The 16881-nt window shown below is 40.3% G+C and overlaps 1 protein-coding gene across 2 annotated transcripts in view; it reads left to right on the forward strand.

The window, feature by feature from the left end:
- The window catches only part of LOC105482296 (transcription elongation factor A1), a 59215-nt gene that overhangs the window by 17582 nt on the left and 24752 nt on the right, over positions 1 to 16881 (forward strand). The window contains exons 1-3 of one of the 2 annotated variants that reach the window (XM_071068241.1): positions 2356 to 2508; positions 5685 to 5790; positions 12384 to 12471. In XM_071068241.1, coding sequence (XP_070924342.1) covers positions 5700 to 5790; positions 12384 to 12471 — 179 coding nt within the window. In that variant the 5' untranslated portion in view covers positions 2356 to 2508; positions 5685 to 5699. Of the gene's footprint in view, positions 1 to 2355; positions 2509 to 5684; positions 5791 to 12383; positions 12472 to 16881 lie in introns of those variants that run through there. The other variant, XM_011742321.2, reaches the window with a different exon arrangement.

Consider the following 16881-nt stretch of genomic DNA (forward strand, 5'->3'; position numbering starts at 1 on the left):
CTTCCCTAGCAATGCTGTCAAGTATGACTTTGCAGTGATGGAAATGTTTCTGATGTGAGTGTTGACTGATATGGTAGTGCTTAACTACATGAGGCTGTTGAGCACTTGAAATATGACTAGGGAACGGAATTGTAAATTTCATTTAATTTTAACAAATTTTAAATAGCCATATATGTAAACAGCTCTAGAATATAGGAGAAAGGACAGGTTTAGGAGATATTTGGAAAGTAATAGCATAGAGGTGGGTTAGATCACCTAGGAAAAAGGGAAAACAGAGTTGGGATATAATAGACTGGTTAAATCAAATGAGATCTGAAGAGTCCATGGGAGTTTACAATTAGGAGTGCAGGAAACTTTGAGCAGAGTGAGAGAGTAGAGTAGAAGGTGGGTATGGGTTGAAGATGGGGAAGTAAACAGGAAGACAAATATTTGGGCCAGTAGTAGATTGGGCTAGTTTTGTAAGTTTTTATATATAGTAGATTATTCAATCATGATTAAGTGTCTGCTGTGTGCTGGACATTATTCCACATGCTGAATATAGTGGCAGACAAGACAAGGTCCTCTGCCATCTTGGAACTTATTAAAAGGATAGTAAACATAGCTGTATGTTTCTTTTTTTTTTAAAACAGTATTATTGAGATATAATTCACATACCATACAATTCATTCATTTAAAGTGTATGATTCATTGTTTTTTTGTATATTTTGGTACTACCACCACAATTAACTTTAGAACATTTTCATCACCCCAAAAAGTCATTCTCCATTCCCCCAACTGGTCTTCCTCCTTCCAGCCTAGGCAACTACTAATCTTTCTGTCTCTATAGATTTGCCTGTTCTGGAGTTTTCATATAAATGGAATCATACAGTATGTGAACTCTGATGTCTGGCTTTTGTCACTTAGCTTAATGTTTTCAGGATTCATCCATGTTGCAGTCTGTGTCAGAATTTTTAGGCCTTTTAATGGCTGAATAATCTTCACTTGCATGGATATTTCACATGTTGTTCATCCATTTGTCGGTTGATGGGTTTAGACTTTTTTGGCTGTTTTGCATCACACTGCTGTGCATGTTTATGTACAAGTTTGTGTGAGCATATGTTTTTGTTGTTCTTGTGTAGATACCTAGGAGTGGTATTGCTGGTTTATGTGGTAACTGTGCGTTTAACATTTTGAGGACCTGCCAGACTCTTTTCCCAAGCCATGGTACCATTTTGTATCTCCAGTAGCAGTAAATGGGTCCATTTTCTCTGCATCCTTGCAAACACTTGTTGCTGTTTGTCTTTGATTATAGCCATTCGAGTGGGTGTAGTAGTATTTCATTGTAGCTTTAATTTTTATTTCCATAATGTCTAAGGATGTTGAATATCTTTTCATGTGCTTGTTGGTTATTTTTATATCTTATTTGGAGAAATGTCTATTCAGATCCTTTGCCCGTTTTTAAGTTGGATTGTCTTTTTTTTTTATTGAGTTGTAATAGTTCTTTATATATTCCAGATACAAGTCCCTTATCAGACATAGAGTTTGCAAATATTGTCTCTTTTTCTGTGAATTATCTTTTTACTTTCTTGATGATGTTCTTTGAAGCACAAAAGTTTTAACTTTTGATGTATTCTATTTTTTCTTTGATTGCTTGTGCTTTAGGTGTCATATTTAAGAAACTATTCCCTAATCCAAGGTAATGAAGCTTTACTCCTATTCATATTGAGTTAATTTTTGTGTGTGGTGTAAGGAAGAGGTTCAGCTTTATTCTTTTACATGTGGATATCTAGTTGTTCCAGCACCATTTGTTGAAAAGAATATTCTTTTCTCCAATGAATTGTCTTGATATCCTTATCTAAAATCAGCTGATGAAAAATGTAGGAGTTTATTTCTGGAGTCTTAAATTTATCCCATTGATCTGCATGTCCATCCTTTTGCCAGTACCATGCTATCTTGGTTACTGTAGGGAATTATGAGTGCTCCAACTTTGTTCTTCGTTTTGGCTGTTTTGGGTCCTTTGTATTTCTGTGTGGACTTTAGGGTAAGCTCGTCAATTTCTACACTAAAGGCAGATGGGATTCTGATAGGCATTGCATTGAGTCAGTAGTTCAACTTGATTAGTATTGCAGTCTTAATATTTAAGTCTTCCAGTCTATCAACATGGTATTTTAAAATTTTGTTTAGGTCATCTTTAATTTCTTTCAACAATGTTTTATAGTAGCTGTGTGTTTCTTTTATGTTGTCTTTTATATATGTGTGTTTTAAATGTATGTTTTACATATGTGTTTTATAGTAGCTGTACAGTAGCTATATGTTTTTTACCTTAAGATTTAGTGGCTACCTTCAGATCATCTTGGCAAAAACTCATGAGTGATCACAAAGGAGACTTTTCTTCTGGAGCACACCAGATCTGCTTGTTTCCTGTGATGTTAACAGTGTCTCTTGATCTCAGTACTCATTCCTTTCTGCTTTACCGTCAGTGTGCAGCTGACCCCTAAGGCTGCTTAAGGCACTTTCCACCTTTCCAAGGTAATGTCTTTCTTTCTGTATACCTGATGTTCTATAGAAATCATGGGCAAAGGCACATATTTTATCTGCTAGAGTTTCACAATGTACAGTTTGTCCTGAAAGCTTTCATTAGTCCTGCAGTCAAGAAAACAGTTATAATCCCACAATTCCTAAGGACACTTGAGCACAGAATACTTTCGTATAACCTATCTATTACATTTTGTAAGTCTTAGCATACCAATTTTAGGAAGAATTCCTAGGGAATTCTCTTAGAGGCAACTCTAGGCTTGCTTATCCAAGTTAATAGCTTCATAATCTTTTCCTCTACTTTTTTTTCCCATTTTTTTCCATAGTACCCCCAAAGGAAAAAAGAACTTATTTCAAATCTTTGTTTTTCATTCTACCTCAGCAACCTCATTTCTTTTTTTTTCTTTCTTTTTTTTTTGAGACAGAGTCTCGCTCTGTCACCCAGGCTGGAGTGCAGTGGTGCAATCTGTGCTCACTGCAACCTCTACCTCCCAGGTTCAAGCGATTCTCCTGCCTCAGCCTCCCAAGTATCTGGGACTATAGGTGCATGCCACCACACCCAGCTAATTTTTGTATTTTTTTAAAGATGGAGTTTCACCGTGTTAGCCAGGATGGTCTCGATTTCCCGACCTTGTGATCCACCTGCCTTGGCCTCCCAGAGTGCTGGGATTACAGGCGTGAGTCACCGTACCCACCCTTTTTTTTTGTTTTTGGAGACAGAGTCTTGCTCTGTAGCCCAGGCTGGAAGCTGGAGTGCAGTGGCGTGATCTCAGCTTACTGCAACTTCCGCCTCCTGGATTCAAGCGATTCTTCTGTCTCAGCCTCCCGAGTAACTGGGACTACAGGCACTCGCCACCACGCCCGGCTAATTTGTTTTTTTTTTTTTTTTTTTTTTTTAGTAGAGTTTTACCATATTGGCCAGGCTGGTCTCGAACTCCTGACCTCGTGAGCTGCCCACCTCAGCCTCCCAAAGTGCTGGGATTACAGGCGTAAGCCACCATGCCCCCCATTTCTTATTATTTTGGCTTGACAGTCCCTTCCATAGATAGGCATGTTTATTACAGGTAACTATATTCTTAGTATAGGTTTTGTTTGGGGCTAAGTGGGATAATCATTGACTTTTTAGTAATCAAAATATCCTCTGATAATTAAAAAGCAATCACCCAGCAGTACATAGTTTATTCATCATCTCCTTACACCTTTGCTCTCCTGCAAGCCCCTAGTAAAGTGCCATTTTAGTTTTTTGCACATTTGTGTCAGTTCTAGGCTTCAGAACACACTAGTAAGTTATTTCCTCCACACATTCAAAAAGTAGAGTTTTTTCCTAGTAAACTAGCCTTGTTAACCCCAAATTATTTGGGGCTTTAAAATTGTGGAGTCCCTTTATCTTTCTGCTGTTCAATCTTGTCTGCTTTGCTCAGCTTTCTAAGAGATATAGGACACTCTAGCCAACCACATATTCTAAATTCTTGAATAAAACTTAGATCCTGAATCTGTCTCTTTGTTGAGAGGATTGAATAATTTAGAAGGAAACCTCAAGTACTGGTATTTTTTTCTGCCATAAAGCTTACAATAGGGGTTCTCTTCTTTTTTTCACCACTAAGAATTTCTTCTGTTATTTTTTTCTTCCACAGACCGTATGTTTGAAAGATTGTCTGCTAACAACCCGAACTTACTAAATAATTTTCCATTTTTTATTTATCATCCATATTTGGGCTGTCATAGCTTTTGTGTTCTTTGAGCACAATTTGAAACCACTGATGTGCTAGAAAGACCATGGACTTTGGCAGTGGACAAACCTGGATTAAAATCCCAGCTTTTGGCTGGGCTGATGGGTCACGCTTGTAATCCCAGCACTTTGGGAGGCCGAGGTGGGTGGATCACTTAGAGGTCTAGAGTTCGACACCAGCCTGGCCAATGGGTGCAACCCGTCTCTACTAAAAATACATAAAGTAGCCGGGCGAAGTGGCCTGCGCCTGTAATCCCAGCTACTTGGGAGGCTGAGGCAGGAGAATTACTTGAACCGGGAGGTGGAGGTTGCAGTGAACCGAGATCGTGCCCTATTGCACTCCAGCCTGGGTGACAGGGTGAGATTCCGTCTCAAAAAAAAAAAAAAAAAAAAAAAAAAAAAAAATCCCACCTTTGCTGGTTCATAATGGTGTGATGCTGGGTACGTTATTTATTGTTGCTTCCAATCTCTTCATCTTTAAAAATAGGGATAATCTCAACTTTGAAGGGTTGTTAGAAAAAAGATTGATGAATGTGGATGCTCTAAGTGTAATTTTAGGCATGTAATTATCACAGGTTAAATTTTACCTATATTTTGTGAAGTGTATTTTAATGTCTCTGATTATATGCTGGTTCCTGGCAAAATAAAGCCTTTTAAACCTCCATAGCTGGGCGTGGTGGCTCACACCTGTAATCCCAGCACTTTGGGAGGCCAAGGCAGGTGGATCACGAGGTCAGGAGATCGAGACCATCCTGGCTAACACGGTGAAACCCTGTCTCTACTAAAAATACAAAAAATTAGCTGGGCATGGTGGCTGGTGCCTGTAGTCCCAGCTACTTGGGAGGCTGAGGCAGGAGAATGGCGTAAACCTGGGAGGCAGAGCTTGCAGTGAGCCAACATCGCGCCACTGCACTCCAGCCTGGGCAACAGAGCAAGACTCCATTCCCCCCAAAAAAATAAATAAATAAATAGAATAAACCTCCATAGGTGGTAGTTTTAGTTTGGATAGCCTCATAATCATTTGCAGCTGGTGCTCTGTGAAGTAATCCACGTAGAGGAATGTATAGAAACAAAGAAATGCCTGTATTAGTCATGCTTGCTTCAGCCTGACTTACATACAACATTTTATATTTTATCCTCATTTATCTTCACTTCTCCCTTATGGAAAGATTGATTTCATTTTTCTAGTTAACCAGACTTATTACAGTAGCAAATTTTATGCTTTTAGATCTTGGTGATAAGAACATTAATGAGTCTAGGACTTATTTGATCTGAAGATGTATGTATCTTAATATAGTTTGCTATTATAAGGATCCAAATAATTGAAGTTTTAAAATTCTAGAATGGAAACAGGAATCTGGGAAAGAAAAGAATGTGGGTGAAATACTAGTTTGTTTAAAATAAAATTGGTATACATAATTTTTTTGTTATTGCCTTGCAGTCCACAAGAATCGGCATGTCAGTTAATGCTATTCGCAAGCAGAGTACAGACGAAGAAGTTACATCTTTGGCAAAGTCTCTCATCAAATCCTGGAAAAAATTATTAGGTATCATTGATCTTCCCTTACGTATATTTATGATGTTGAGATTTATTCAAACGGTTAATAACCATTAACCATTAACATTTTACGGTTAGTTAATGGTTACATTTTTTTCTTAATGAATCTAGGTATACTGAAATCAGTGCCTCGTAATAAAGGCGAGGGGAGTTAATTTGACCTTTAGGGCTTTTTTTTTTTTTTTTTTTGCCTTTTAGGCTAGTCAAATTTGGCTTTCTTAACTTTTGACACAGCTGGATAAACTCTTTCAGTAAGAAGAATTTTCTCTTATGGGAAAGGTTGTGGATACCTTCTGAAATGGTTTTTGAAATTTTTTGACTTACAGAAAACTTGCAAGGATGATAGAAAGAATGCTGTATCCTTCATCCATATCATCAATTTTTAATATTTGCCATATTTGTTTTATCATATTCTCTCTTTTGCTTTCTCTATTTGCACATACACAAATTATTTTTTTCTGAACCATTTGAAAGTAGGTTGAATATATCATGCTCTTTTACCCTTTAAATACTTGTGTATATTTCCTTACTACAAGCTTATTTTTTTATGGAATCATAGTATAAGAAATTTAGGGCCGGACGCGGTGGCTCAAACCTGTAATTCCAGCACTTTGGGAGGCTGAGACGGGCGGATCACGAGGTCAGGAGATCGAGACCATCCTGGCTAACACGGTGAAACCCCGTCTCTACTAAAAAAAAAAAAAAAAAATACAAAAAACTAGCCGGGTGAGGTGGTGGGCGCCTGTAGTCCCAGCTACTGGGGAGGCTGAGGCAGGAGAATGGCCTAAACCCGGGAGGCGGAGCTTGCAGTGAGCTGAGATCCGGCCACTGCACTCCAGCCTGGGTGACAGAGTGAAACTCCGTCTCAAAAAAAAAAAAAAAAAAAAAAAAGAAATTTAGGAAATTTAACATTGGTATAGTATTTTGTGGTTTATGTTCAGGTTTGTCAGTTGTCCCAATAATGTGTTTTATAGTTGTTTTTTTTTTTCTTTTCACCTCCAGGAAAAGATCCAGTTCAGGATCACATAGCTAGTTTTCTTTTTTTTTTTTTTTTTTTGAGTTGGAGTCTCACTCTGTTGCCCAGGCTGGAGTGCAGTGGCGTGATCTTGGCTTACTGCAAGCTCCGCCTCCCGGGTTCATGCCATACTTCTGCCTCAGCCTCCCAAGTAGCTGGGACTACAGGTGCCCACCACCACACCCGGCTAATTTTTTGTATTTTTAGTAGAGATGGGATTTCACCGTGTTAACCAGGATGGTCTCAATCACTTGACCTCGTGATCTGCCTGCCTCAGCCTCCCAAAGCGCTGGGATTATAGGCGTGAGCCACCGAGTCTGGCCTCACATAGCTAGTTTTCTAATTTGAAATCATTCTTAAGCTTTTCTTTATCTTTTATGAAATTGACATTTTGAAGAATACAAATACCCCTTCTCCTTTGTTTTTCCCCCAAGGCAGAAATGTTCCTTTCTCATTTGAAGACCAACCTGTTTACTTGGGTTCATGATTTTACTTTTTGTTTGTTTTTGGTCTGTGATATTTCACTATCAATTATCACCTCTGTAAGAAATGTACATAGGGTCCTAGCCCAACAAATATGAATTCCCTCCCCTTAAATCTTATTTTGGAGTTGTCAATTTTTTGTTGATATATTTCCTAAAAGTAAAATTTGAAAGGAAAGAAAATTAAATGCAATTTTGTCTTTCACGTTAATTGCACAAACCCAATAAAAAAAAATTACTTGTGGGCCATGCTTTAAAATTTTATGTATGTGTGTGTATATATCCTGCCCCTTCCCCCTCATTCCTGGTCCCCTGCCTCAAGTAGGGATAAAAGAAGCAAGGTCATTTCCTATAGAAGAAAGTATGTATGCTTCCTGAACATGTGGAGTTTAACTTTTTATTTTGACATAATAAGTGACTCACAGAAAATTACCAAAAAAAAAAAGTACGGAAAGGTCTCATGTACCCTTTATCCAGCTTCCTCCTGTGGTAATATTGCATAACTCTCATATACAGACTCTCAACCAGGAAATTGACATTGATACAATTTACAGACCTCATTCAGATTTCATCAGTTTTTACTGGCACTAGTGTATGTGTGGGGGCATGTGTCCTTCTGAGCAATTTTATCCTATGTATACATTCATGTAACTATCACTAATGTGTATTTTAAAATACTTTCATGCAAAGTGAGTGTTTTATCAAATTATGCAAAGTGAGATTTTTATCAAATTCATAATGAGCTTAAAAAATGGAACTTGGATATGTTATACAATATGCAGAAAATGACCGGTTGTAATGAATGCAAAGTAGAATTGGATTTTGGTTTAAAAGTAAAGTAGGAAATATATTCAAGGTAGAATTTCCCATGTTTTTAAGTTGGATCCTTGAAGCAGGTTTATTCCCCTATTCCCCCCCTTCCCCACCACCTTTTTTGTTTTGTGTCGAGATAAGGGTCTTGCTATGTTGCCTAGGCTAACCTCCAGCTCCTGGGTTCAAGCAGTCCTCCACTTCAGATTCCTGAGTAGCTGGAACTGTAGGCATCTGCCACTGCCCTCCTTTGTTATTTATTTATTTATTTATTTATTTATTTGAGACAGAGTCTCACTATGTTGCCCAGACTGGTCTTGGACTCTTGGGTTCAAGCGATCCAACCTGCCTCGGCCTCCCAAAGTGTTAGATTTATAGGCGTGAGCCATTGCGCTTGGCCCATCCTTTGTTTTTAATAGCATATTCCATATTTGAGGTGTACCTGCTTTTTTCTCATGATTAGATCAGGTTGTACATTCACAGTTGGAATACTATGTAAGCATGTTATGTCCTTCTCAAGGTATCATATCCAGAGTCATTGATGGTAATTTTGAGAATCCAGTCAAAGCTACACTGTATAGTGTATTGTTTTTCCTCTTGTAGCTAATAGCCATTCTGTGGGAGACACTTTTAAGATCCTGAAACTGTCTTACACCTTAACAGATCTTTCTCTTCCCCTCCCAATTTAGGATCTGTTGATGTTTTTGCTCAAACCAGTCTTTGTAGTGGTAGTTGCAAAATTGTGATTTTTCTGACTCCTCTGCTTCAGTACTTATAAAATCATCATTCTTTAGAAGAAGAACCTTCTGGCCAGGCACGGTGGCTCATGCCTGTAATCTTAGCACTTTGGGAGGCTAAGGCGGGCGGATCGCGAGGTCAGGAGATCGAGACCACCCTGGCTAACACGGTGAAACCCTGTCTCTACTAAAAAAATACAGAAAAATTAGCCGAGTGTGGTGGTGAGCGCCTGTAGTCCCAGCTACTCTCGAGGCTGAGGCAGGAGAATGGTATGAACCCAGGAGGCAGAGCTTACACTGAGCCAAGATCACACCGCTGCACTCCAGCCCGGTCAACAGAGTGAGACTCCATCTCAAAATAAAAAAAAAAACCAACAACCTTCTTTATATCCCTTAGCTATTTATCTGTTAGTGTAGACTTGCAGGTTCTTTTTCTGTACAATGGATTGTAATACATTACTGTTCAAATTTAATTTGCATAAATTTTACCGCTACTGTAATTTTACCTATGCTCTGTGGGTACTTAATTTATATTACCTTTTTTAATGAAAATACTTTGTTTTTCTATCATAACTACTATTTTTATTGGTTTCAGAATAATTTATTCAGTTGACTATACTATTTTAGTTGATCACTTGCCTGTTGTTAGATTTGTTACTGTTTTTAACTTTGTGGCGGTTGTAACTAATGTCTTGATGGACATCTTTCTGCCTAAAGCTTTTTCTTTACATTGTTAGCTACATTTCTACATTTACTACTACTGCTACTAGGTAGCACATTTTTGAATACTTAAGATATGTCAAGCATTGACCTGTATTAATGCATTTAATCTTCAAAACAATCCAATTTGGTAGGTGCCAATATAATCTCCATTTTATGATGAGGAATCTGAGGCATTGAGCAGTTAAATACCTAGCACACAGTTGAATCGGTGGTGAATAGCCAAGCTGGGACTTGATTGCAGACAGCTGGAGTCCAGAGCTGGAGCACTTCCTTCCCTGCTAGCTGAGCTGTGTTGCCCACAACACCATATCAGATAGTAGGGATGCTTCTGAGGCTGTTCATGCCTCTTACTGCTGTGCTTTCCAAAAGGATTGTACTAATTCACTGTGCCAGAGCAGTGTGTGAGGTAGTTCTGTGTCCCTTTGGCAGCATTGGATCCTTGCTGGATCATATTTCATTGTTACATCAGTTTTCCCTTTTAAATGCTTTCTACCCTATTACTTTTGGACCATTTGTTAGTCCTTGCCATGTGTCATTATTACTTCTGTTTTCAGGGTTACAATACTATAGCCTCTTTGGGATTTGAGTCTTCAAGGTAACTATTGAGAATAACAAGGAGCAGCAAAATTATGTGAAAACTAAAGTGTATGTGCACGTTTTATCAGAGGGCTTGAATTGTATTTTAGGTTTGACAGACTTCAGCTTTACAAGATGAGTTCTCCAGTTGTGATTTGAACCTTTCTCTTATCAGTGATTCTCATCCAGATAACTATATATTAGAGCTGTCTAAGGAACTTTAAAAAATAATGATGCTTGCGCCTCACTGCCAGAGATTTGGATTGAATGGATCTGGTTTGGAGCTTGGCATGAGGATATGTTTAAAGGCTCCCTAGGTGATCCTGCTATCCAGTTGGATATAGTTTCTTCTATATTCTATACAGAGAGATGTGAAGAATTGAAAAAAATTATTTATGTAGCCTTTATTGCTTATGTAGTGAGTAAAACATAGTTAACTGGTGTACTTTATACGGTAGACCCAAACGTTTTCTGAACTTAGCTTCAAGGCTGTGTGTTTTATTTTTGTTTTGTTTTTTTGAGACAGGGTATCACTCTGTCATCCAGGCTGGTGTGCAGTGGTGCAGTTATAGCTCCTTGCAGCCTCAAATTCCTGGGCTCAAACGTTCCTCCTGCCTGAGCTTCCTGAGTGGCTGGGACTACAGGCATGCACCGATTTTTTTTTTTTTTTTTTTGAGACAGAGTCTCACTCTGTCGCCCAGGCTGGAGTGCAGTGGCACAATATCGGCTCGCTGCAACTTCCTCCTCCCAGGTTCAAATGATTCTCCAGCCTCAGCCTCAGCTGGGATTGCAGGTCTGCACCACCATGCCCAGTTAATTTTTGTATTTTTAGTAGAGACAGGGTTTCACCATATTGGCTAGACTGGTCTCGAACTCCTGATCTCAAGTAATCCACCTGCCTCAGCCTCCCAAAGTGTTGGGTTTACAGGTGTGAGCCACCACATCCGACCCCAGGCAGGTACCAGTTTTAAAATTTAAGGCTGTGTTGATTGATTTGAAAGTGAATGTTTCTTTTGGCTGTTAAAATATTGCACTGACTCAACCTATTTTATGTACATTATTTCATAATATCTCATTGCTTACCTTTTTTTTTTTTTTTTTTTTTTTTTTTTTTTTTTTTTTTTGAGACAGAGTTTCTCTCTGTCGCCCAGGCTGGAGTACAGTGGCACGATCTCGGCTCACTGCAACCTCCGCCTCCCAGGTTCAAGCGGTTCTCCTGCCTCAGCCTCCTGAGTAGCTGGGACTACTGGTGTGTGCCACCACGCCTGGCTAAGTTTTTGTATTTTTTTAGTAGAGGCGGGGTTTCACCATGTTAACCAGGATGATCTCAATCTCCTGACCTCGTGATCTGCCTGCTGTGGCCTCCCAACGTGCTAGGATTACAGGCATGAGCCACCATGCCCAGCCACCTCTTTAGGTCTTAAAACTTGTGCATTCTGTATTACTTTATAGATCATTTAAGATAGAGAAGGTGCTGGGTAGGTCTTACTTATCCTGAGGTATTTTCTATGAAAGTGTTTTTTGTTTACCCATACCAGAAATATTTATATTTTGGATACCACCTTAAATTTTCCAACTTTATGGAAATTTATTAAAACAATATTGCTGTGTATGCTTTATGCTTTTATTTTTATTTTATTTGGCTTTATTTTGAGACAAGTTCTGGCTCTATCGCCCAGGTTGGCATGCAGTGGCGTGATCTTGGCTCATTGCAGCCCCCACCTGCTAGGCAAAAGCCATCCTCGCACCTCAGCCTCCTGAGTAGCTGGGACTACAGGTGTGTACCACCAAGCCCAGCTAATTTTTGTATTTTTTGTAGAGACAGAGTTTCATCATGTTGCCCAGGCTGGTCTCAGACTCATGAGCTCAAGTGATCCACAGCCTCCCAAAGTGCTGGAATTACAGGTGTGAGCCACTTCACTGACCTGTGCTTTCATTTTTAAAGTAGCAGTGCAGATATTTCCATATTCTTCCCACCTCTTTGTTCCATATACTTTCCTCCCTTTAGGTTCCCATGGCATATGAACTTGTAGTTCCCACCAAATGAGGGAATTTATTTGGAAGTGTTGACTGAACTTGCATTGTGAAAAACAGTACATATGCTAATAGCTTAATCAAACTTCATCTACTTGTGGGAAACTTAGGGTTTTAGTTCATGTTGTTGTGCAAATAGCCTGTTAACATGCAGTATTTTAGTTTTTACAAATGCTAGCAACTTAAGAGATTTCATAATTTTCAGATGGGCCATCAACTGAGAAAGACCTTGACGAAAAGAAAAAAGAACCTGCAATTACATCACAGAACAGCCCTGAAGCAAGAGAAGAAAGGTACTTCACAGTATAGACATTTATTTATATTGAAAGTCATAGTTTTACTTCCTGCATCAATTCCCCCCGTCTAATGTTCCCCTATCTACACTCCTTTTTTTGTTTTCTAATCAAATGGAATTAGTAAATGTATGTAGCCAAGTATTCTAATTTTTTTTCAGATTTCTTGAACATTTGAGAGGTAGAAGACATTGAATAAATAAGTAGTTATTTATATTGTACTTAACAAGTTTAATTGAATGGGATTGCTGGGGTAGGCACTGATAAAATTGATAATAGAGGTAGTAATTAGAGATTCAAATGATTACTTCCTCTATTTACCACATTTCTTTTTTAGATTTATTTTGGCCCTCATTTTGATCTCATTCTCCTTTGCATGCTTTTTTTCTTCCTTTCGAATTTAGCAATTTGTGGCCAGGCACGGTGGCTCACGCCTGTAATCCTAGCACTTTGGGAAGCTGAGGTGGGAGGATCACTTGAGGTTAGGAGTTTGAGACCAACCTGGCCAACATGGTGAAACCCTTTCTCTACCAAAAAAAAAAAAAAATTAGCCAGGTGTGGCAGCATGTGTCTGTAGTCCCAGCTACTTGGGAGGCTGAGGTGGGAGAATTGCTGGAACCCAGGAGGCAGAGGTTGCAGTGAGCCAAGATCATGCGACTGCACTCCAGCCTGAGCAATGGAGTGAGACCTTAAATTAAAAAAAAAAAAAATAGCAATTTTTTATAAGAACTTAAAATGTGAAGTTCGTTAACGAAGAGTTCAGATTGTCCCTCACCTCCTATGAGGCCTTTGCATGTGTTCTTTCCTATTACATATCATAAACTATGCAGTATTGGACATGTTGCCATACGCATAGTTGGTTAAATTCAAATCGTTCCTCTGTTCTTGGGAACCTGGTAGGTTAACTGTCAACACTGATTTAAAGCAATGGTTCTCGAAAGTACGGTCCCTGGAAGAGGAGAGAAATACAGATTGTTAGAAATACAGATTCTCAGGCCTCATCCGGTAACTACTCAATCAGGAATTCTGGTGGGGAGGGGCCACATACCTTTTTGAGACAGAGTCTCGCTCTGCCACCCACGCTGGAGTGTAGTGGTATGATCTCGGCTCACTGCAACCTCCACCTCCCGGGTTCAAAGCAATTCTCCTGCCTCAGCTTCCCAAGTAGCTGGGATTACGGGCGCCCACCACACCTGGCTAATTTTTGTGTTTTTAGTAGAGATGGGGTTTTGCCATGTTGGCTAGGCTGGTCTTGAACTCCTGATCTCAGGTGATCCACTCTCCTCAGTGTCCCAAATTGCTGGGATTACAGGCGTGAGCCACCGTGCCTGGCCTTTTTTATTTTTTATTTTTGAGACAGAGTCTTCCTCTGTCACCCAGGCTGGAATGGCGTGATCTCGACTCACTGAGATCTCCACCTCCCAAATTCAAATGATTCTCCTGCCTCAGCCTCCTGAGTAGCTGGGATTATAGGTGTATGCCACCACACCTGGCTAATTTTTATAGGTGTATGCCACCACACCTGGCTAATTTTTATATTTTTAGTAGAGACGGCGTTTCACCATGTTGGCGAAATTAGTCTCGAACTCTCAACCACAGGTGATCCACCTGCCTCGGCCTCCCAAAGTGCTGGGATTATAGGCGTAAGCAACCGCGCCCAGCCGTGTTGAGGTATTTAGGACATTAAGGCTACTGCCGATTTTAACTTTGTTTCTCAATATTTTCCCAAAATTGATCATGCACTGCTCATGTTTATGTTAATGTCTTGTACACTGTTTTTGGTATTTGTATTAACTATATTAAATATATATATTAAACATATTAACTATATTAAAAGAGGTAAGTCAAAGGTGGGCTTAAGCAGTGGTTGTTAATAAAGTTTATGCAATTTTTTCTAAATTATATCCGTTTAGTTTTCTTAAATCTGGGATAGTTCCTCAGTCTCTCATCTTTGTTTTTATTTTATTTTATTATTATTATTATTTTTTTATTTTTATTTTTTGAGACGGAGTCTTGCTCGGTTGCCCAGGCTGGAGTGCAGTGGCGCAATCTCGGCTCACTGCAAGCTCCGCCTCCTGGGCCCACATCATTCTCCTGCCTCAGCCTCTCGAGTAGCTGGGATTACAGGCGCCAGCCACCATGCCTGGCTAGTTTTTTTTTGTGTGTGTTTTTTTAGTAGAGATGGGGTTTCACCGTGTTAGCCAGGATGGTCTCGATCTCCTGACCTCGTGATCTGCCTGCCTGACCTCCCAAAGGCTGGGATTATAGGCTTGAGCCACTGCTCCCGGCCTATTTTGTTTTTTTTTGAGACGAAGTTTTGCTCTTGTTGCCCAGGCTGGAGTCCAATGGCACAATCTTGGCTCACTGCAACCTCTGCCTCCCGGGTTCAAGTGATTCTCCTGCCTCAGCCTCCCAAGTAGCTGGGATTACAGGCATGTACATCACGCCCGGCTAATTTTGTATTTTTAGTAGGGACGGGGTTTCTCCATGTTCTCGAACTCCCGACCTCAGGTGATCCTCCCGCCTTGGCCTCCCAAAGTGCTAGGATTACAGGTGTGAGCCACCACGCCCTGCCTTTTTTTTTTTTTTTTTTTTTGAGATGGAGTCTCTCTCTGTTGCCCAGGCTGGAATGCAGTGGCACAATCTTGGCTCACTGCAACCTCTACCCCCCAGGTTCAAGCGGTTCTCCTGTCTCAGCCTCCCGAGTAGCTGGGATTAGAGGTGCACGTCACCACACCCAGCTAATTTTTGTACTTTTAATAAAGATGGGGTTTCGTCACGTTGGCCAGGCTGGTCTCAAACTCCTGACCTCAAGTGATCCGCCCACCTTGGCTTCTCACACTACTGGAATTACTGGCGTGAGCCACCGTGCCCGTCCTCTTGTTGTCTTTTTCAATTTTATGTGCTTGATGTGTAGGTATAGAACCTGTCTGCAAAAGAAAATTACTGTATATGAAGTCTGGTAAAGTAACTGATTGGTATCTATCTACACATGCCCCCCTGGCCCCACCCCCCCCCAACACACACACAGAAATGCAAGAGGATTGAGAAGTATCAGAATGTAGGAACTGGGACCAGCAATAGTGAAACTAGTGAGGAAAAGTTTCTCTCAGTCCATGTGGGCAGTTTCCCTTGGTTCTTGGTTCCTGCGTAGCATTTGGCTGCAGACACAGAGAAGCAAAAGCATTTAATCAAAGTGTTTAAGAAGTGGGTTTTTGGTTGGGTGTGGTGGCTCACACCTGTAATGTCAGCACTTTTGGAGGCCAAGGTGGGGGATCACTTGAGCCCAGGAGTTTGAGACCAGCCTGAGCAACATAGGGAAACCCTGTCTCTACAAGTAATAAAAAACATTAGACAGGTGTGATGGCACATGCCTGTGGTCCCAGCTACTTGGGAGGCTGAGGCAGGAGAACTGCCTGAGCTTGGGGGTCATAGCTGCAGTGAGCCATGATTGTTTTACTGCATTCCAGTCTGGGTGACAGAATGAGACTCTGTCTCAAAAAAGAGAAGAAAAGAAATGGGTTTTGGGGCCTGGCACGGTGGCTAATGCACTTTAGGAGGCCAAGACGGAATTATCACTTGAGATCAGGAGTTCGAGACCAGCCTGGAGAACATAGACTCTTTCTCTACCAAAAACAAAAGGTTTATTTGTTTGTTGGACTGTTTTTTGTTTTTTGGAGACAGAGTCTTGCTCTTTTACCCAGGCTAGAGTACAGTGGCATAGTCAAGGCTCTCTGCAGCCTCAACTTTTCAGTCTCAAGCCCGCCCCCCACTTCAGCCTCCCAAGTCGCTAGGACCACAGGTGCATACCACCGTGTTTGGCAACCCCGGGTCTCACTATTTTGTCCAGGCTGTTGTTGAACTCCTGGGATTACAGGCATGAGCCAGCTTGTCTGGCCAAAAAATATTTTTAAAATTAACTGGGCATGGTGGCATGTACCTGTAGTCCTAGTTACTCAGGAGGCTGAGGCAGGAGGATTGCTTAAACCCGGGAGTTCAAAGCTGCATGAGCTATGATGGCACCACTGCACAACTCTTGCTCTGTTCACCACTATGAAAAGTCTTGCTCAGTTGCTCAGGCTGGAGTCTTAAAAGAAAAAGAAATGGGTTTTTAAACATTGGTTTGCTCATTTGTTTATCACTGACAGGCATTATGCTACATAATGAAAACACAAAGAAAAGTAAATCCTAGTTTTTGTTCTTGAGAAATTCAGTCTGATAGAGAGAAAAATGTTGAAAAGTCATTGTATACAAACCTGTGTGAATCAGTATTTTGGGAATACAGGGGGAAATCACTGAAGGCTTCGAAAAGGAACTGACTAAATTTAGAAGGTATTAATGACCATCTTACCCACAGGCACCTGTTTGTGAAGTTTAACAGTGGTTATGTTTTGGAGAGAAGGCAAGGGA

This window comes from Macaca nemestrina, chromosome 8 (assembly GCF_043159975.1).
Source record: "Macaca nemestrina isolate mMacNem1 chromosome 8, mMacNem.hap1, whole genome shotgun sequence".
Classification (NCBI taxonomy): domain Eukaryota; kingdom Metazoa; phylum Chordata; class Mammalia; order Primates; family Cercopithecidae; genus Macaca; species Macaca nemestrina.